The sequence below is a fragment of the Armigeres subalbatus genome, chromosome 3 (assembly GCF_024139115.2).
Source record: "Armigeres subalbatus isolate Guangzhou_Male chromosome 3, GZ_Asu_2, whole genome shotgun sequence".
NCBI classification, from domain to species: Eukaryota; Metazoa; Arthropoda; class Insecta; order Diptera; family Culicidae; genus Armigeres; species Armigeres subalbatus.
This window is the reverse complement of record NC_085141.1, coordinates 355,119,601-355,142,174: the sequence shown is the minus strand read 5'-3', so window position 1 is coordinate 355,142,174 and position 22,574 is coordinate 355,119,601. Positions and strand designations below refer to the sequence as shown.

The 22,574-nt window shown below is 39.6% G+C and overlaps 1 protein-coding gene across 2 annotated transcripts; it reads right to left on the bottom strand.

Moving 5' to 3' along the window:
* Positions 1-2,358: 2,358 nt before the first annotated feature.
* On the bottom strand, positions 2,359-22,192 carry LOC134226126 (syntaxin-7). Of its 2 annotated transcripts, none has more exons than XM_062706698.1 (5): positions 21,983-22,192; positions 17,372-17,702; positions 17,147-17,312; positions 16,815-17,091; positions 2,359-3,156 (listed from the first exon to the last, which is right to left on the bottom strand). In XM_062706698.1, the coding sequence occupies exons 2-5, from the start codon at positions 17,647-17,649 to the stop codon at positions 2,978-2,980; spliced, it is 900 nt and encodes a 299-aa protein (XP_062562682.1). In that variant the 5' UTR covers positions 17,650-17,702; positions 21,983-22,192; the 3' UTR covers positions 2,359-2,977. The 2 variants fall into 2 exon arrangements, with proteins under 2 accessions (XP_062562682.1, XP_062562683.1); XM_062706699.1 differs by lacking the exon at positions 21,983-22,192 and adding an exon at positions 21,745-21,874.
* Between the last annotated feature and the right edge of the window lie 382 nt (positions 22,193-22,574).

The window sequence follows — 22,574 nt, the reverse complement described above, 5'->3', positions numbered from 1 at the left end:
GCGTGCAGCATCACCGGATGCTGCTGGTAGTCGATGTTCTCGTCCACGCACCGTTGAAACCGACCCCAAACGATTTGGTGATAGTTACGACGGGTTAGCTTGTATCGATTCACCGAAGTTCCAACTTAAGCCACCACCAGATAGTGGTCTGAGCTGAGCTCCTGAAAGACGACCGACTTGGAGACGTAATCGTTCATGTTCGTGATGAAGATGTCGAGCGTTGCATGGGCCCCGGACTGTGGCAACTGGGCAGCTCGTCGTTAGACCAGACGACTCCGTTCCGGTTCGAGACAGTGTTGCTCCACGATTAGTGCTTTGGGTTCAGGTCTCCGGGGATGATGAACTGACGCCGGGTGAGCTATATCCCTTCGTAATTCGGGCGACGCACGTCGATCATTCAGCTCAGCAAAACTCAGCAAAATTTTGCTGTGTAGTCTTAGTCTTCTTATTTTTTAACTTGGATTCGTCTATACAGAAGCAATTGTATACCAGGCTCCGTCCCCCAGTAACGTTTTGGTTTTATGCACACTTTTGAAGAGTGAATTATGGTCTTTAAGAGCATTATAAAACTTAAAATGTTACTTGAGATCCTTATACTTACGGAAGTAGGGAAAGGAATGTTAGTTCAACATCTACTATTAAAGATGCAGGGAGCCCGGCTGCTCACGGCACAAACCCGGGTTTCGCGACTATTCCGCGTCGTTATATGAACACGTCCAATTGCGTACTTATATATTCACTCAGTCTTGCAGTTCGTTTCGTATGCTTCTACTACTTATAAGTTCGAAGGTTCAAACATTCTTTAGCACGAATTGTTATTTATTCAGACTAAGTTCAGCAGAGTGGCCTCTGCAGTATACATTAGAGTGGGGCGCAGTTGTATGGAAAAACGCAAACTTCTTCCGATCAAGTGAGATCAAGGTTTTTCTGAATCGTTTTGGGACCCCAATAAACTGTGCAACATATGGGCTCGATTGGTTGCAACCTCGCATGCCGCATCGCGTTTTAAATTTACATGGAGATTAGTATGGGAAAACGTACTTTTTTACATTTTTGCTCTTACCGGCTTTAATTTATCATCAATCACGTGACTCAATACGTTAGCATATAGTCTGGAAGATGCCGAAAGACTTTGCCGAAGAAGGTACGTAGCTGGAAGGTCTACGAAAAATGTTATTACGTTTCGAAAATTGATTATTTAAACCATATGCAAGAAATCAATGTTTCTGCCAGCACTACCGGACAACCTATGGTTATCGAAGGGCAAAACCCATCTTCCTTCTTATCGTTTTTTTTTCTTTGTGAAATAATTCCGGATAGCTCCCATTAGCTATAAAGCCCTATAAGATCGATTATTTTGATATAACACTCAGTTAAATTATTGGTCCACGTAGTACGGCAGTGGTGGCAGAATAAACGATTTTATGCATATGGTTTGAACACTCAATATTCGAAAAGTTATAACTTTTTTCGAGGACGTTCCAGCAACGTGCCTTCTTCAGCAAAGTTTTTCTGCATCCTTCCGGTTATACTTTAACGCAATGTGCCACTTGGTTTACGATGAACTGAAACCTCTAGTAGTAGAAATGCAAAAATATACGTTCTCCCATACTAATTTCCATACAAACTTCAAACGCGATGCGGAAAGCGAGGAAGCAACCAATCGGTCCCAAATTCTGCACAGTTGTTCAGGACCCAGATTGGCTTCGAAAAACCATTGATTTGAAAAAATGACCATGACGCCCCACTCTAGTATACATACAGTCATTGCCAACCATGGAGGGTCCGCCAATCGTTTTCCACCTTGCTTGCTGGGCAACTCATCTTCTTATGCTTGTCGTTCACGAGTATATTTTTTATCGCGTTGTAGTCCGACATTCTGGCTATGTGCTCGGCCCATCGCAGTCGCCCTATTTTCACGATGATCGATGGATGGCTCCGAATTTCTCTGCTGGTAATGTTTTACTAAGGTAACCAGTAAGTTTAAGTACACGAGTTCTTCAACCATCTTGATTAAGTCACTACCGGTACAAAATCGTGATAGAAGGCTAACGTTGTCCTCTCTTGAGTTTGCTCCCATCATGTATTTTGTCTCCGACGTGTTGATGATAAGTCCGATCCGCTTAGTTTCCCTCTTCAGCCGGATGGAGACTTCCTCAATCTTCTCTAAGTTACATTCCACAATATCAATATCGCTGACAAAGCTAAGTTGGCAAATCTCATATCTCTAGTGGTCTTCCCAGCCTGGTAAGTATCAACTTCGTACGACAGCGAACTTAATTCGATCGATATGTTCTGCGGCGAACAGTGTTAGGACGATACTTTGTCATAATGCAGCAAATAATTACAAGTTATGTATTGCAGTTGATGTTTTAATATTTATTTAATATTTCTCAATAAGTCGTATGATTGTTTCGTTACAAAACAATGATTTCAACAAAAAAAAAAAAACTACAGAGGCTGTATTTCTTTGCAATCCACTGGGGGTAAACGAATTTAACGCTTCATTTTTATACGTATATTTGCTATTGTGAACATTGACGTGTTTGTAGAAATCGTCTTTTTGAATTGGCATTATAAGCGCAAACGGATCCGATGAAGCTATGAAGCTATTTTCTATGATGTGTATATGCTGATTTTCTGTATTTGGTTATCCTGAACTTCGTGCTTCAATAGGTTTGATACCATGCTTTATTACTGCGGAAGATTAAATATTTTTATTAATTATAATAAACAGAACATTTTATTTTTATATCTATTAGATCAGATTTTTTCAGTATTCTCCGCTCCGGATATTTGTATTTCTATAAGCCCGCTCGAAATATCTTCTCTATACACAAGTAGAAAAACGCAATTTGAAAAACCGTTAGACTAATAACTATCTATCTAGTAATGATAGGAATAACATTCGATAAAAATAATATGTTCCTTAACAACTAAGAACGCAACCAAAGTCCGCCAGGGCCTCCGTGGTTGTCTAGTGTTTCAGCCTGGACACGATGATTCCGGTGATAATGACTCCCAGTATGATGGCGATGATCAACAGGTACATAACTTTGCGGCGGTATCTGTTCTGATACTCAGCCGCCTTGGCCAGTTCAGTGTGACCTGACTCCACGTTTCCCACGGTGTGCTCGATGGTGTTTTCGATGGTATCTATGGAGAAACATTGATTACGTTTATGAATTTCAATTTGATATAGGAGAAAGATCCCGTTCAACAGATAACTTCAGGTGATGAAGAGGAAGATTGCTGTATCTTATCGTGTCTTATCCTTCTAGGATATTTGCAAGCCTTTGTAGATGGTAATTAGCTTTTAATTGGCTCTCATGTTAATAGTCTAGACGCACTTGCATATCTAATAATTGAAAGCTTTTTAAGCCAATTGTGTGGCAAGCACAATTATATCCTATGTCCAAAGAAGTTGAAATAATTCAACCTGAAAGATCCCAGAAAAGGGAGATCGTACCTTACACTTCTGGTTTGGTAATGCTGAATGATTCACTGATCAGGCCATTTGAGCAGTCTCTGATCACTGTGTTTTCAGTAGAAAACAAGAAATGAGATGCCGTCAAAGAGGTTTTACGTTGGACCCGTTTGCGGAAGTAAAATTCCGACAAGCGGTGGTAATCCTGCAGGGACACCGTTCTGGGAAAAAACCTCTTAGAAGGTCACGTCTCCACGCTCAGCCATGAGCATTAATAAAAACAAGAGGAAGGGGGAGTCTCTGAATTCTCCACTTCCTTCAAAGAAACAAGGTTTCAAGACCGTCCTGCCCAAGCGCGGAAAAAATAGAAGGAAGCTGGAGAATTCAGATATTCCTTCTAACTCTAATATCGGAAATAATTCTTCTCCAATCGAACTGAGCAATCATTCATTTATTTAGTTAACATCTAAACAGATAACACTGAATCAACAATTTGACGCCACAATGCACGGTTCGAGGCCGCATCTCTCCATCCTCGGGTACGCCCCACGCTCGCCAAGTCGTTCTGCACCTGGTCTGCCCATCTCGCTCGCTGCGCTCCACGCCGTCTCGTACCTGCCGGATCGGAAGCGAACACCATCTTTGCAGGGTTGCTGTCCGGCATTCTTGCAACATGTCCTGCCCATCGTACCCTTCCGGCTTTAGCTACCTTCTGGATACTGGGTTCGCCGTAGAGTTGGGCGAGCTCATGGTTCATTCTTCGCCGCCACACACCGTCTTCTTGCACACCGCCAAAGATGGTCCTAAGCACCCGTCTCTCGAATACTCCGAGTGCTTGCAAGTCCTCCTCGAGCATTGTCCATGTTTCATGTCCGTAGAGGACTACCGGTCTTATTAACGTCTTGTACATGACACATTTGGTGCGGTGGCGAATCTTTTTCGACCGCAGTTTCTTCTGGAGCCCGTAGTAGGCCCGACTTCCACAGATGATGCGCCTTCGTATTTCACGACTAATGTTGTTGTTAGCCGTTAGCAAGGATCCGAGGTAGACGAATTCCTCGACCACCTCGAAGGTATCCCCGTCTATCGTAACACTGCTTCCCAGGCGGGCCCTGTCGCGCTCGGTTCCGCCCACAAGCATGTACTTTGTCTTTGACGCATTCACCACCAGTCCAACTTTTGTTGCTTCACGTTTCAGGCGGGTGTACAGTTCTGCCACCTTTGCAAATGTTCGGCCGACAATGTCCATGTCATCCGCGAAGCAAATAAATTGACTGGATCTGTTGAAAATCGTACCCCGGCTGTTACACCCGGCTCTCCGCATGACACCTTCTAGCGCAATGTTGAACAACAGGCACGAAAGTCCATCACCTTGTCTTAGTCCCCGGCGCGATTCGAACGAACTGGAGTGTTCGCCCGAAATCTTCACACAGTTTTGCACACCATCCACCGTTGCTTTGATCAGTCTGGTAAGCTTCCCAGGGAAGCTGTTCTCGTCCATAATTTTCCATAGCTCTACGCGGTCTATACTGTCGTATGCCGCCTTGAAATCTACGAACAGATGGTGCGTTGGGACCTGGTATTCACGGCATTTTTGAAGGATTTGCCGTACAGTAAAGATCTGGTCCGTTGTCGAGCGGCCGTCAACGAAGCCGGCTTGATAACTTCCCACGAACTCGTTCACTAATGGTGACAGACGACGGAAGATGATCTGGGATATCTGAGCAATCAGTTCGATTTGATTAATGATGATATTGAGCAAATCGAATCTACCTCTAGCCCAGGTGATTCGATTCATGCGAAAAAGCAAAGGATTCCGCCAATTGTGGTATCTGTTGCCGAGTTTTCTGGCTTCCGGAATGAGATTTTGAGTAACCTTCAGGGGATCAAGGTTTCATTTCAGATTGCTAGGAAAGGTGACTGCCGCGTTTTGCCGGGATCCTTTGACGATCGCAAACGTCTTCTTCACTATTTAACTGACAAGCGCCATAAATTCTTCACATACGACGACAAAACTGAGCGATTGTTCAAAGTCGTCTTGAAAGGTCTCCCCAGTGATGACAAATCACTGGATGAGATTAAAATTGAAATTTCTCAATTACTTGGATTTTCACCAGTCCAAGTAATTAAGATGAAAAAGAAATCCCATTCTGGTACTTCCCAGAGGGGCATTTCTCAAGAATTTTATTTAGTTCATTTTAACAAAAGTGAACTAAATAATATGAAAAGTTTGGAAAAAGGCCTGTATTATGTCCCATGTCCGTGTTACATGGGAACATTTCCGCAGGCCTGGGGAAATTTCCAAACCCTACCCAGTGCCGTAAGTGCCAAAAGTGGGGTCACGGAACCAAACATTGTCACATGGATGCTAAATGCATGATTTGTGGTGGAACCTCTCACACCAAGGACGCATGTCCTGTGAGAGAAGATTCCAATAAATTTAAGTGCGCAAACTGTGGGGGCAATCACAAATCCAATTTCTGGGAATGCCCTTCACGCAAAAAGTTTTGAATTCCGTGCAAAATTGATGACGGAAAATTCCAATCGGATCCCAGATTCGACGGGTAGAAATTTTTCAAACGCTCAAATTTCGAAACCGGTTACCGGTCGAGCAATTCATACCCACCACAATTCACAAACAAATTTTGCCGCTCGTCAACGGGTAGCAAGCACTTCAGTAAATTCCAATTTTTCGAATGTACCCACGTATGCAAACATCGCTGCTGGTAGACAAAATTTCTCTTCTCAAAATGAGGTTTATACCCATGTCCCAACGGAAAATAACGGTCATGTTGCCGATACAGGTAGCATGACTGCTTCCGATTTTGATTTTTTAACTGAACAATTGCATCATATGATTGATGCAATGTTCAAAGCAAATACCATTCCTGAAGCTGTTCAGGTTGGTATAAAGTACACACAAAAAATTGTTATCGGACTCCGTTTCAATGGATCCAAATAATTGTGTGAAAGTTCTAAATTGGAATGCCCGCTCTCTAAAGGGTAAGGAAGATGAATTATTCAACTTCCTTTCAGTTCATAATGTGCATATTGCCATTATAACTGAAACGTACTTAAAACCAGGACTCTCCATTAAAAGAGATCCAAACTATTTTATCTACAGAAATGATCGTCTTGACAGCGCCTGTGGTGGGGTCGCCATTGTCATTAATAGACGTATCAAACATAAATTATTTTCTTCGTTTGAAACCAAAGTTTTGAAACCTTGGGAGTTTCTGTTGAAACAAATTTTGGACAATTTTCCTTCATTGCAGCCTACTTGCCTTTTCAATGCAATGGGCAGCAAAAGAATTTGTTGAAAGCTGATCTTCAAATTCTGACTCGCAACAAATCCAAATTCTTCGTAATTGGTGACTTCAATGCCAAACACCGTTCATGGAATAATGCTCAAAGCAATTCCAATGGTAAAATTTTATTTGAAGATTGTTCTGCGGGATATTATACTATTCAATATCCCAATGGACCAACTTGTTTTTCTTCCAGTCGAAATCCTTCTACAATTGATTTAGTTTTAACGGATTCAAGTCAGCTGTGTGGCCAATTGGTAACTCATACTGACTTTGACTCTGATCACCTTCCTGTGACGTTTGAAATCTCACAAGAAGCCATTTATAATCCAATCAGCTCTACTTTTAATTATCATAGAGCTGATTGGGATTTATATAAAACATATATCGATAGGAATTTTGATGTTGATATTCCTCTCGATACCAAAAGTGATATTGACAATGCGCTCGTATCTTTGACAAATTTAATTGTCGAAGCCAGAGGCATTGCAATTCGAAATGTGAAGTTAAATTCAACTCCATTATTATTGACGACGATCTTCAGCTACTGATCCGTCTTAAAAATGTGAGAAGAAGGCAATACCAAAGAACTCGCGATCCCGCGTTGAAAGTTATTTGGCGAGATTTGCAAAATGAAATTAAAAACGTTTCGCTATTCTGAGAAATACCAACTTTGAGAATAATGTCTCGAAGTTGGATCCCAGTTCGAAACCCTTTTGAAATTAACAAAAATTCTTAAAAACCTCAAAAGCCAATTCCAGCGCTTAAAGAGGGAAATAAAATTTTATTAACAAATGGCGAAAAGGCTCAAAAACTTGCTCAGCAGTTCGAGAGTGCCCATAATTTTAGTCTAGGTCTCACTAGTCCAATTGAGGATCAGGTTACACGGAGCTTCGAAGACATTCTCAATCAAGATAATGTTTTTGATCCTTCGTTGGGAACTAATTTGGATGAAGTGAGATCTATTACTAGAAAATTTAAAAATATGAAAGCCCCGGGTGATGATGGTATTTTCTACATACTATGTATGTATGTATGTAGTAAGCCACCATCCTGGCTGGAGTCTTGCTCTGCATGCGGTTCCACTTAACAGTAAGGTCAAATTTCAATATTATTTTGAATTCAACATATTGCTGTATGAAGGGCCAAAAATGGGGGTGGTGGACCTGTAAGCAGAGACACTTACACGAAACCCACGGGAAAATGAGAATCTCCTTCCAGCGAAATGACCCAACAAAAGAATAATGAAATTTGCGATACTTATCAAGCTTTCCACGGGATGGTTTGTTTGAAGAAGGGCGCGTCAACTGGTAGACAACTGTTGGAGATAAAAGTAATAGACGCTAACGACTAATACTTTCCTTCCTTGACTCCGATTGGCTACCACTTCATTGTCCAGTTGTAACTTCATTGATGCCCTGATGCACCCTCCCAACCCCATATCATATATTTACAGTCAAATCAGTAAAATAATAAGGAATATTTAGGAATTTGTAGAAAATATATGAAATAGTTATCCAGCAGATAACCCAGGAAGCTACTGTGCACCAATTCTTTACTCTGAAACAAAATATTATCGTAAATTTAGTTTATTAATAACTACTTCCTGTAAGCACAACGTAATACGGTGTCGTTTCAGTTAAAGAATACCGCTATTACTGGACCTCGGGCAGGTGTAGGAAATATTATTCCTAACGACATTAGCAATCGTTAATACACTGAAAAAATATATTATAGATATATTTTTTGTCTTGATATAATATATAGCATATGTATTATAATTAAAATTAAATACATGCATGATAAGAAGCAATGTGACAATGTGACAAATATTTAGAATTTTATGTATTCTATAACTTTGCGAGCAAAGACCTAAAATATTTAGAAGTTTGTTAAAAAGGTCTGTTGCTGTCCCCAAAACCAAATACTTGTTCCCTTGATTGTGAGTTAGAATGAAGAATCGACCGTAATGAACATGATTAGATGGAAGACGATAAGTATCGTGTTTTATACTTGTGGAGTTTTTTTTCTGCAGATTACAAATCAATAATCCGGTAATATGGAATTCACGCATGGATGCTGTTTCATCATACTATTCCTGAAAATGAAATTACAGATTGAATGAAATGAAAAAAATGTGAAAATATCCATCGAATTGTATATGCATAATAATAATACTAATACAAAACTAAATAAATAATTAATAATAATAGCATAGCAGAGCATGAATCCTTGCACAATCGTAGGTAGATTTGTAGAGATAAACATTGTGGATTCTGCCATAATCTACAATTAGGTAGACACGACTTCCTCCACACACCTAGCCACGTCCTTACAATTATTTCAAGTATGTAAGTAAAGAAACAATATAAAAATATCGAAACAAAAAATATGAAAATATGGAGAACTAAATATATAAAAACATAAGAATACAAAAATATGAAAACATGATGAAAAATATAAAAAAAAGCATTAAAATATAAAAATTGAGCATATGAGAGTACGAAAATATGTAAATAAGCAAATATGAAAATATATCTATGTTAATATGTATGTGTTGCTCCTCGTATTCTTTATCGATTAGGAGTGTATTTGAAAGCTGCAAATTTTAAATAATGTTAAAAAGGATATTGCTCAAGTGTATATTTCTGCAAAAGTTCTTCCATTGTAACTGGAAGTATAAAACATTTTTTTAATATGGTGAATGCAATAAATATAATAAGCGTAATTGGGCAAACTTTTAATATGCTGACTACGAAATTCAGGATCAAAGTTTTTAATAAAATATATTTCTCTGATGAGAAACAAACGGACTCGTTTCCGCAAAAGGCGTTTTTCACGCATGTCAACGAAAAATTCGAAGAGCCATGAAAAATCAAATGAAATATTGTTGTTTGAATAACAGCCATTTGCACGAAACAGTGCACAATTTCACAGCATAATACGAATATTTAACTTATTTATATTAATCAGAAAACACTGTAAAATTAATGGATTGTCTATGACACCAACTATTGAAATTTTAAATATTCGGGACATATACGATAAGAATGACTTATATGATATACAATTTTGTAAAAATAGACGCTATTTGAATCAATTGAACTATATGGAATAGTAAATGTTAAATATGAGGAATCCGTGATAGAAAAATCAAAACTCTCAAATATAAAAACCTAAAGTTTTCAAACAATATTAGAAATTCAGAATATATATTTTTAAAATATATGTTATTTCAACAATTAATAAATGTAAAAGACAATAGAGGACTTAATAAATGCATATTACTTTGGTTTACTAAGTTCTCCTTGCTTTTGACAGACGACAGTTAGCTTATCGTAGTATGGAGTACAGAGTCTAGCAAACAGGGACGTTTGTTTTTCGTTTGACAATTTTTTATAGGAAATTGTTCAAGTGCAATAATATATGTGCGGAGCTCTTAAGAGTGTACATTTCTTGTTCAATTCTATCAAATCACCGAAACAACAATGTAAAAACCAGTACCGCCATCGGAGGTGACAATGGGTGTGGGGGGTGAGAATGGGTCATCGCTCTCACCGGCAGCCTGAAGGTCGGATGGCTAAATCGTTCAAAAAGGTCTCTTATGTTTTAGTTCTATCTATTCTATTCTACAAGCATTCTAAGTACTTGAAACAGTGACCCATTCTCACCCCTATTTGACCCATTGTCACCCCCGACGACGGTAGTTAGGGAATGAAGATACGATTAGTGTAGCATGAAACGAACTCACCCATTATCGTTATGAAAAACAGCTTTTATCGTCAGCTTCAGTATAGGAAATTAGGCATATTCTAGCTTCGATGGTTGATCCAAGCCGTAGGTTCTTGATACTACTGGAAAGCATCCGGCCAATTCCATGTTACGTTTCACATTCCATGTTACGTTTCACCATATTGTCATCACATTTGAATTTAAACCCTAACTGATTAAACTGAACATCACTAGTGATCACTTTAAATCTGATCTTTACCGATTCCACCGTTCGGTCTTCGAAAACAATAAAGGGTCGAAACTGTGTCACCACCAGCCGAATTAAAAAAAATCGCTTAGAAACGAATTACGAGACAAAAAAAAAAAAAAAAAAAAAAAAAAAAATGATGATGGTATTTTCTACATACTTATCAAAAACTTCCTGAGAGCTCTTTATGCTTTTTGGTTAATTTATTTAACAAATGTTTTCATTTGGCATACTTTCCAGATAAATGGAAAACGCCAAAGCTGTTCTAATTTTGAAGCCGGACAAAATCCAGCTGAGGCTTCTAGTTATCGCCCAATCAGTTTGCTTTCTTCAATAAGCAAACTGTTTGAAAAGATTATTTTAAATAGAATGATGGTTCATATTAATGACAATTCTATTTTTGCTGATGAGCAATTTGGTTTTCGCCATGGGCATTCAACCACTCATCAGTTATTAAGAGTTACGAACTTAATTCGGCTCAACAAATCTGAAGGATATTCGACTGGAGTTGCTCTTCTTGATATAGAGAAAGCATTTGACAGTGTTTGGCATGAAGGTTTGATTGTAAAATTGATGAATTTTAATTTTCCTCTGTACATCATTAAACTGATCCAAAATTATTTATCAGATCGCTCGCTGCAGGTAAACTATCAGAATACTAAATCTGATAGATTACCTGTAAGGGCTGGTGTCCCCCAAGGCAGCATACTGGGGCCCATTTTGTATAACATTTTTACTTCTGACTTACCTGATTTACCACCAGGGTGTCAAAAATCTTTGTTTGCAGATGACACGGGCCTCTCAGCCAAAGGGCGAAGCCTTCGTGTCATTTGTAGTAGATTGCAAAAAAGTTTGGATATTTTCTCCACTTACTTGCAAAAATGGAAAATGGAATGCTTCCAAAACTCAGCTTATAATTTTCCCACATAAGCCGAGAGCTTCTTATTTGAAACCTTCTAGCAGACATATTGTCACTATGAATGGGGTTCCAATTAATTGGTCTAGCGAAGCTAAATATTTAGGACTTCTGCTAGATCAAAAATTTACTTTCAAAAATCACATTGAAGGCCTTCAAGCCAAATGTAACAAATATATTAAGTGCCTATATCCACTTATAAACAGAAAATCAAAACTTTGTCTTAAGAACAAACTTTTGATTTACAAACAAATTTTTAGACCTGCCATGTTGTATGCTGTGCCAATATGGACTAGTTGCTGCAATACCAGAAAGAAGGCACTCCAGAGGATTCAAAATAAAATTTTGAAAATGATTCTGAAGTTGCCTCCTTGGTATAGTACCAATGAACTTCATAGAATTTCTAATATTGAGACATTGCAACAAATGTCCAACAAAATAATTTCCAATTTTAGATAAAAATCGTTGCAATCTTCTATTGCAACGATTAACTCCTTGTACCCTTAGTATAAAATAGGTTAAGATTAGTTTAAGTTGAAAACATTGTAATTCCTACATGGTTCAATTCAACCAGAGGAAAAATTCTAACTGCCAGAGGCAATTGAAATGTATTAATAATAACTAAAAGCGTAACATAGCAAATAAGGATGATAGTGTTAAGAAAACACGGAACACCTAGTCTAAGAGATGAATGCATGTATTAGATAATTAGCAAATAAAATTAGTTAAAAAAAAAATAATAAAATAAAAAAAAAAAAGATGCCGTCAAAGAAGTATAAACATATTCACTTTTGTTCAACCAAAGTTAATTGTCTAATTTTCGGGTACCGTGCTGTGCCCTTATTCCGTTCATCTAAGACAATGCGCTATGTCTAAAAGCTCTAAAAAATAGAGGTTTAGTTTTTTGACGCTGCAATTTCGCTACATAGTGTCATTTCCTATATACAATTGAAAATAAAATATGTTGGGATGCAATTAATTGCATATTATTCGGCAACTCGGCCGCACGAAAACCATTTTTTGTTAAATATCTTGGCTGTGCATATGCACAGCATATGTTTCGAAAAGGACAAATTGATATGAAATTTGCGAAAAAGAATCCACGTGTCTTGGAGGGACTCGAACCCTCAACCTCCTACTCTCTAGATAGGCGTGATAACCCCTACACAACAAGACCACTTAAAGGTCACGTTTGCGGAAAAGCCATCAGAATCCGAGTACCAACCTCCTAATTCCGTTCATTCGTGTTCCTAATCCCAATCACCCGAAAAACATTTGATTTCTTAGAGATGCTAATACCAGGATCATTTTTCTCACAAATCCATCATTTATTATAATATTGCAAATAAAAAGCTTAAAATGTAATTTCCTTCCAAATTTAAAATACAATGAATGATATTTCCTTAGTATAGCCAAGTTGACTGTTTTTTCGTTTGCTTCACTATATTCAAGATATATTCAACATGAACATTGATGCTAGCTGCCCAGTTGCATTTGTACCACAGAAAAGGACAGATACGATTCCTTATCGTTTTACACCTTATCCACAACGTAATTTTGACTAGAGCCTGGATACTAGGCCTTTAATTCAGACCTGAACCTTCCAAAACTATATCCCTGTTTGTTTGGAATTGTTGGTACCACTGTTTCGTTCAAATTGAATATTTTTTAAAGTTCCGGTTCTTTAAAGTACCGGATAACCCTACTTCTACGAAGTATTCACGCATTTCGTTAAAACATAACGTTATTTGCAGCTCAGAGAGGGCAGTGTTTTTTTTTATAGAAATTCGCCAAGAAATTTCCGGATAAAGCTTTTAAACAAGAACGCCGCAATTATGGATTGTGCTGTTTAAAACAGTCCGTATTCTCCGGAAACACTTTATAAATCATCATTAAATCATTAACTGAAAAATCTGTATTTTCCCGGAACGAGTTGAAAAAGGTCCCATAACCTTTTCGAGTAGAGTCGTTAACGGAATTCCTTTCTGTCTGCCTGCTTGCAGGATATAATTTCAAATGTTTACCATTCATATGTCTTCACGTACGATGTACCTTTTCTTGCTCATAGATTATATTCTCAAACACGGAATTTTCGGAATCCATCCTTCAAACCCAATGAACGGAATAAGGAACGAGTAGATTTAGATGTACCCTTATTCCGAAGATGTACCCTTATTCCCTTATTAGATGTACCCTTATACGAGTAGATTTAGATGTACCCTTATTTTTCACTTTTCAGCATTTTCTATTGGGAAAATACAGGCAACAATTTGGTAATACGCTATAATGTTATTTGTTTTGTCTTTTGTTATGCTGCTGTTCAAACACACTTAAAAATGCTTAAATATTATGACAGACGTTCTTAGCAACCGGGTAATGAAAACAGTCAAAATGGCGCTCGTAGTGATGACTAACTAATTTTGTTTAAATTTTCACTATTATTCGCTAAAAATGACGCTGGTTTTCATTTCATTTCATGCATACATAACCATAAAAAAGTACAAGGATATTTTTCTGTTGTTTTTAGACAAAAACTCTTTATTATTTATCATTTTGTCTTGCGTGAACGGAATTAGGCGCTTATCGGAATAAGGACATGTAATTATGTGGAAGAGTTTGATGGATTGCTGGTAACATTTTTTCTTTGATGAGATTCGAAGCCACGACCCTCAGTACGCTAGACTGGTGCTTTCAACCAACAAAGCTACGAAGGACCTCTGTCGGCCTTCACAACTTAGCGGATATTCACTTTGGTTTCTGTAACAGTTCTTCTCTTCTGGGAACAGTACGTTATTAGCCTAATCAACCCAAAGAACAATATCCTCCCAGATGGATTGTCATCTTAGGTTTAGATTAGGAAATATTTTAAAGTTATGAAAGTAATGCAACCGCTGAATTTTACTGTTACTGTTTACGATCGTCATGATAGTTTCCATTAACGAAGAAAAATGAGCGCAAAATTAGCGAGAGAATGCTATGATCACCTTTTTGGCTAAGCGAGCATTGTTTTACAAGGTTTTACATTTAAAACCAAATGCAGGTGTCGCACCTGTTTGTCGCGGTTAATCGACGACCAACAAGCTGGGGTGGCATTGTGCATCTCGATTCGAACGTAATTCTATCGAGTCGAACATGTTTGGCATTACGGCTTTCGATTCGATCTCGAAAACGACTCATCGTTCGAGTATGCTCGATGAGGTACAAGAATAACGAGATGTTTTGGCATTATGGAGACTCGATAGCACACTGAAAAACGACTCAAGTCGAATGAAAATCACTCGTCACCTTTATAGCTTTCGAATGTTGTTCGAGAGTCATTTCTTGCTGAAAGTTTTTCATTATATTTATTATTATTTCTCTACGGGAAGAAAATAAATGTTTCATTATTGTATCTTGAAGGAAAGAATGTCATTAGTATATCTTTTTTTTATAGTTTCCAGACAATAAACAATCTCTAATTATCCCGAAATCCTCGTAAAAACGACTTCAACCTAAATCGATTTTTTGCAGTTTTCACGTATTTCTTGACAATTTCGATAAAACGCGTGAAAAATCTATGGGGAAAATCTACGTAAAAATAGTTGAAAAAAAGTTAAAGTTAAAAAAAGTTAAAAAAAAAACGCGCAAGAGATGACCCAAGTGCATTTAACTGAAACACATGGAAACATCGAAGTAATTTATTATCGAATCCTTCTTTAGCTTTAAATTATTTAGCTCAAAATTGGATCTGTGTTATAAACTCGAATAAATATAAAAAATGCTAAAGCATTTGATGAGTTTGATTGCTCTAAGCATGCGGTCGCGTGTACTCAGACGACAAATGACGGTGGAAGACCGACACTTGATTACAATTAGAGCAATCAAAGTAATCAAATGCTTTAGCCAAGCAAGCCTTTTGCACAAATTCACCCAGTCTGTTGTTGGGGGCATAGAGTGTGATCCTCTCGATTTATAAACAATGTGCACTCGCTTGACTATGGATATACAACAGTAAAGCACATGTGAAGATTGGACAATTCAAACAAGATATTCAATTTGCAAAAACGAGCTAACCGTGGTTGAGGTTGGTACTCGGATTCTGAATGCTTTTCCGCAAACGTGACCTTTAAGTGGTCTTGTTGTGTAGGGGTTATCACGCCTATCTAGAGAGTAGGAGGTTGAGGGTTCGAGTCTCTCCAAGACACGTGGATTCTTTTTCGCAAATTTTATATCAATTTGTCCATTTCGAAACATGTGCTGTGCATATGCACAGCCAAGACATTTAACAAAAAAATGGTTTTCGTACGGTCGAGTTGCCGAATAATATGCAATTAATAATAAAACTTATAATTTGTGTCGTAACTTTATCTCAATTTATAAAACATGTCGTATCGGCATAATGTTTTAATCGGTTTCAACTGCTCAATAAATAATATGGCTTTTATAGTCATTGAGCACGATTTGCTTGTTTATAAATTAACTGCCAATTCATACCCTGAAGGATGCCTTTCCAACAGGCAACATGCTGCACGTAGATGAAATTACTCTTATTCTCTTTGTTTACTCACATTCGCAATGCGCTGAAGGTTGTCTCTCCAGCGGGCGGCATAATAAACACGGAGACAGTTATCTCTTATTCTCTCTGTTTACATTTCGTTTGACAGAACATACTCGATTGAGCTAGTACAGCACCATTCGAAATCTTGTACTGCGACTGAATGAAGTCGAACGAAATACATAATGCCGCATTTTTTTCGAAACGAATGCAAAAACGTACGAATCGAGAGATTCGATTCGAGATGCGCAATGTCACCCCTGTTTTGGGATAATTTTTTTTTAACTTTCTTACAAAAATTCTTTTCTGATTATTTCGCTTGAAGAGAAGAAAACAAAAGTAACTAAGGATATACGAGTGCTCAATCCGCTATGTATGCCTAAGAGCAATTATGTTGTACTTAGCTTCATACTGCGGTCACCCTCATGGGACTCAGATGAGTACTCATTCTACTATGAATGACTTGAAGCAACCTTGTACTCCAATTGATACTACGTTCGCCTTCATGGGACTCAGACAAGCGCTCAATTGACTTATAAACGTCTCAGAGCAGCACAAAGATCGAGAAGAATATTTTAGAATCCTTTCTAATCAGACTGTTTTTAACGTTCCTGATGCAGCATTTCGCAGTTAGATCCATCCACACTCACCGATTACTTCACTCTGCTGATTGGTAATGCTACTAAGCTCCTTCATGATCTGATTAACGTCCAGCACATCTGCTTCGATCTGACGCACTTGTTGTTCTCGTTCCAGCAGCATATCCTGTTCGAACTGCAGATCCCGCTGGATCTGCAGTTGACGTTGCTGCTGTTCTTGTTGCTGCTGCTGTTGACTCCCATCGCCAAATCCCATCAAGTCCCGGTTTATGTCGTCCTGTTGGGAAGCACTCACCAGCAGAACCTGCTTCATTCTGGCAGCGATAACCTGCGATTTATTTTAGACTCAGTTTCCTCTCACACTTGATCAGCTGGAAACTTACCTGTTGGCTCTTGGAATACATTTGTACTACATGGGTAAAATCCGATGTCAGTTTCTCCACCTGAAGCCTCTGTTGTTTGTCGCCTCGCCTCACCACAACAGTCAACCGCTGCAAATCCTTGCTGGTGGTAGATATCCTCTGATTGGTTCCTGATTGAATATCATGTCTACGAAAAACAAATTTCATCATTAAAAACTTTTCTTCATAGCTCATTGCACTACTTACACTTTATCCCGCAGCGTCTGGTTGTCCTTCGCCGTTCCAACCGTCCTGTTGGCCTTCTCCAAAAACTGCCAGCTCTGCTTCACGAAAATCGTATTGGCGGCAATCGATTCGCTCAGCGAGATAAACTCCGTCGGACTGAATCCGCCAAAGTTGTTCGCGTCGGTCGACGCCATGGCCGCGCTACTTCCACTACTGGTTGCACCGTAATCGCGTGGTCCACTGTTGCTGCTGGTGCCGCCACTTCCGCTGCGGGATAGGCCCGTTCCTTCGCGTGACATGTGTCGTTGGTCCGACAGGGAACGGCGAGCTCACAGGTAGTTATATTACGTTACTGAAATTGAGGATGACCGTGAGATGGACTGAATTCAATGCAGTTTAAGAAGCCTAACTTAGATTAGGGTTTTTATTGGTACATAAGTATACATATTTTTAACGTCACTGAATCTAACTTAGTCTGCTGATGTATACCTCTGAATAAATAAATAGTAGGGGACACCGTCATTATCAGTAAAGGAAGAATGCTACAATTCAATGGCATTTTTTACTAGCATGAAGAAAGATAACGTTCTAATTCTTAAGCTCAAGCCGTGTGATTTTCGAGTGTTAGAGATAGCGATGCGTTTTTTGGCATTTATTGCGATGAAGAAATTAACAGTACTAAAAAGAAAACGAATTGGGTTCTGGTTAAGATTCCTGTATTGGATTTCTAGGATTTACATCAAGAGAAAGTGTTTTAAGCCTTGTTATGCAACTTTTTTTTTTATCAAAAGTGGAGAACCATCAACAAAAGGCTGTCTCACAGCTCCGGACAGAATTTTCGCCGGATTTTGGTCTCCATTATTCCATGTTCATTCATTCATTTATTTAGTTTACATCTAAACAGATAACACTGAATCAACAATTTGACGCCACAATATACGGTTCGAGACCGCATCTCTCCATCCTCGAATGCGCCCCAGTCGTTTTGCACCTGGTCTGCCCACCTTGCTCGCTGTGCTCCACGTCGTCACGTACCTGCCGTACCTGCGAACACCATCTTTGCAGGGTTGCTGTCCGGCATTCTTGCAACATGTCCTGCCCATCGTACCCTTCCGGCTTTAGCTACCTTTTGGATACTGGGTCGCCGCCACACATCGTCTTCTTGCACGCCGCCAAAGATAGTCCTAAGCATCCGTCTCTCGAATACTCCGAGTATTTGCAAGTCCTCCTCGAGCATTGTCCATGTTTCGTGTCCGTAGAGGACTACCGGTCTTATTAGCGTCTTGTAAATGACACATTTTGTGCGGTGGCGTATCTTTTTTGACCGCAGTTTCTTCTGGAGCCCGTAGTGGGCCCGACTTCCACAGATAATGCACCTTCGCATTTCACGACTAACATTGTTATCAGACCACCTCGAAGGTATCCCCGTCTATCGTAACACTGCTTTCCATGCGGGCCCTGTCGCGCTCGGTTCCGCCCACAAGCATGTACTTTGTCTTCGAAGCATCCACCACCATACCAACTTTTGGTGCTTCACGTTTCAGGCGGGTGTACAGTTCTGCCACCTTTGCAAATGCTCGGCCGACAATGTCCATGTCATCCGCGAAACAAATAAATTGACTGGATCTGTTCAAAATCGTACCCCGGTTGTTGAACCCGGTTCTCCGCATGACACCTTTTAGTGCAATGTTGAACAACAGGCACGAAAGTCCATCACCTTGTCTTAATCCCCGGCGCAATTCGAATTAACTGGAGTGTTCGCCCGAAATCTTTACACCGTTTTGCAAACCATCCACCGTTGCTTTGATCAGTCTGATAGCTTCCCCGGGAAGCTCTACGCGGTCTATACTGTCGTATGCCGCTTTGAAATCAATGAACAGATGTGCGTTGGGACCTGGTATTCACGGCATTTTCGAAAGATTTGCCGTACCCGTATAGTAAAAATCTGGTCCGTTGTGGAGCGGCCGACAACGAAGCCGGCTTGATAACTTCCCACGAACCCTTTCACTAACGGCGACAGACGTCGAAAGATGATCTGGGATATCACTTTGTAGGTGGTATTAAAGATGGTGATCGCTCGAAAGCTCTCACACTCCAGCTTGTCACGTTTCTTGTAGATGGGGCATGTAACCCCTCCATTCCACTCCTCCGGTAGCTGTTCAGTTTCCCAGATTCTGACTATCAGTTTGTGCAGTCAAGTGGCTAGCTTTTCCCCGGCCCCCATCTTTAATGGGCTCAGCTACGATACCATCCTTACCAGCTGCTTCATTAGTCTTTGGCTGTTGGATGGCATCCTTAACTTCCCTCGTGGGGGCTGGTTGGCTGTCGTCCGCTGAACTGACGTAGTCATCTCCTCCGCTGCCTTGACTTTCGCTGCCTGTACTCTCAGCGCCATTCAAATGTTCCTCGTAGTGCTGCTTCCACCTTTCGATCACCACACGTTCGTCCGTCAAGATGATCCCATCCTTATCTCTGCAAATTTTGGGCTCACGACACGAAGCCTTTGTGGGATGCGTTGAGCTTCTGATAGAACTTGCGTGTTTCTTGAGAACGGCACAGCTGTTCCATCTCCTCGCACTCCGCTTCTTCCAGGCGGCGTTTCTTCTCCTGAAAAAGGCGGATCTGCTGTCTCCGCTTCTGACTATAACGTTCCTCGTTCTGCCGGGTACCTTGCTACAGTGCGACCGCCCGCGCTGCGTCCTTCTCCTCCAGAATCTGTCTGCACTCTTCGGCGAACCAATCGTTCCGTCGACTTCGTCCCACATACCATACCCGACGTTGTTATCCGCTGCGTCGTTAATGGCTGCTTTAACTGTATTCCAGCAGTCTATTATTTCATGTATTGTAAATATTATTTAGGGTTTGCAGTTTAGGTTTGCAGGGCGTATGATTGTCAATCCGGAGATGGCGCTTTTTATTCACGGTCCAGTCTAGGATTTTTTCGGGTGGGAAACATTATCGACTTCCTGTGCATTCGATGATCTGACCATCCATTTTACGATTCCAGGAACGGGTGCAGTAAATCTACCAACAATACGACGTCGGCTTGTGACGAACAAGGCCTTGCTTTTAGCTGGATTTACTCGAAGATTGTTTCGCCGTGACCAGTCTGCCACATGTTCAAGATCCTCATTCACCATTCTGACAAGTTCTCTGCGCAAGGGCCAAGCCGAGTAATATAAAGCTCAACATCAGAACCAAAAAAAATGAATTTAGCAATACTTCAGTACCGTTGGTAGATCGTTGATGTGATAACTAAAAAGTAGTGAACCAAGGACTGAGTCTTGCGGTATACCATACGGCACCTCAACGCTATCAGAGCAACAATCGCCACAGAAAACCGTTGTATACAGATACGACCCCATAAGGTTTACGGCCCTGATCTGGTAACAGCAATATACCTCTTTTATCGATTCGGTGATTTCCAGGCTATCGTACACTCGAAGAACTGCGGTTTTGATGCTTTGCCGGCGGCGAAATCCTGCCCGGAAATCTGACAAAAGCCTGTTGTCCTGTTGGCGCAAAGTATACTTATTGGACGTAGATTGGTGATGCAGTTCAGAAACGGATTCTTCTTCAGTGGCAGAACCTTCGCGTGCTTCCAGCAATCCGGGAATGTAGATGTCTGAATGATCAAGCGCTATTAGCGCATTTTCCAAAGCATTCGGATCAAAATTGACGTAATCACGATATGTGCATCGACTTGACACACGAGAGATGTTGAAGTCAACGGACGCAAAAATAAGATCGTGTGGGAATAACCCTGGAAAACTGACTTGCCCAAATTGCAAAACCGCTGCTGTTGGTTAGAAGGAGATCAAGTTGTGACAACCCTCCACAGTGGAAGAATGTTGGTTCTTCAATCAGTGACGATAACGAATGACAAGAAAGCATCAATTCGAACCGCACATGCCTATGGCTAGGACGGAGCATATCGGTGTTGAAATCTCCTACCACGAAGATGTTTTCGTAGCGAACGGCAAACTCGCCAAAAGCTTGCTATTTGGCGATTATCTTTCCTGAATAATAGTTATCAGAAAATTGTTTTATTATTCTTCACATATTTTTGCATATCATTGAACACCCTATTATGTTCATATTACTCCCTTAATACTCAATGTCAGTTCATTGGTGACATAAAGTTATTGCAATCGTCAAGCTTTAATGACTTTTATTACAATAGTTTTTAAATTCTATCAATCTAAAAATGTATCAAACTCACTTTGATATTTCTCTGTATTGCAATGTTTTTGTTAACTATTTCCATCCGCGATAATGAAAGTTAATCAAACAAGCCCATTACAACATACCATTCGAGGCCTAGTGAAATTTGATACACGACGCAGTTGTGCCTTTGAAACCGAAAAGAGATAATACAACTCACGGGAGTTTACCTTTTTGATCGGATGGCAAACATGTTCAAAAAACATTATCGCACACTTAACTAAGCGACATGACGAATTGCTCTGTACGCTTGGTAATCCACTACACATTATCAACGCGATTAACCAGACAATAATGAGTCAGATCAGATACATGTCTCTGCTGGTTGGTGCAGTCGTACTTTTCGACCGATCCACCACCATATGAAGTTACAACAAGATAGCTTAAATCACAAAACACCATACTTACCAAAATCAAATCTGGTTGTTTTTAACACCAATTGCTAGAGTGGATTTCACTGTTGAAAACTAGTGCCGGAATATTAATAAAAAGTTCCGGAAACTGTAGGAAAATTGATGATAATTTGTGCCCCAGGCACACACTTAGCACAAAATTTTACTTTGTCGTCTTCGATTACAGTTCGTTCTACTGCTGCCAGCTTTCTATGTCTTCGTCAGTTGTCAGATTGTGCATATGACGTGCGCGGCCGTATGAATGAGTAGTATCCATCAGACGGTTTTGTTATCGATTGCTATCCCGCTCTCTTTTGCTTCAGTGGGTTGTTTATGTTTTGGTTTTGTTTCTAAGGTAAGTGTAACCAAATATTATTGTTTTTAATTTAGTTGAGAACATAATTTATATTGAACTTTTTTGCTTCCAGCAATTTTTTGTCTGTATGCGTGTTTGTATTTGTGTTGAATAAATATACAAAATCGTCTCTGGGCACTCAAACACGTTATTTTGAATTATTTATAGATTTATTATATAAAATATGAATATGGTTGGAGATTGGAATTTAGATGATATTCAAATATTTCTATTTAGGAATAAACGATCCGAA

Coding starts and splice junctions, on each gene's coding strand:
- LOC134226126 (XM_062706698.1), bottom strand. CDS start 17,649: ATGTCACGCGAAGGAACGGGCCTATCCCGCAGCGGAAGTGGCGGCACC. Junction 17,092..17,146: donor TGTATTCCAAGAGCCAACAG/GTAAGTTTCCAG, acceptor AATAAATCGCAG/GTTATCGCTGCCAGAATGAA. Junction 3,157..16,814: donor TCAGCAGAGTGAAGTAATCG/GTGAGTGTGGAT, acceptor GTTTCTCCATAG/ATACCATCGAAAACACCATC.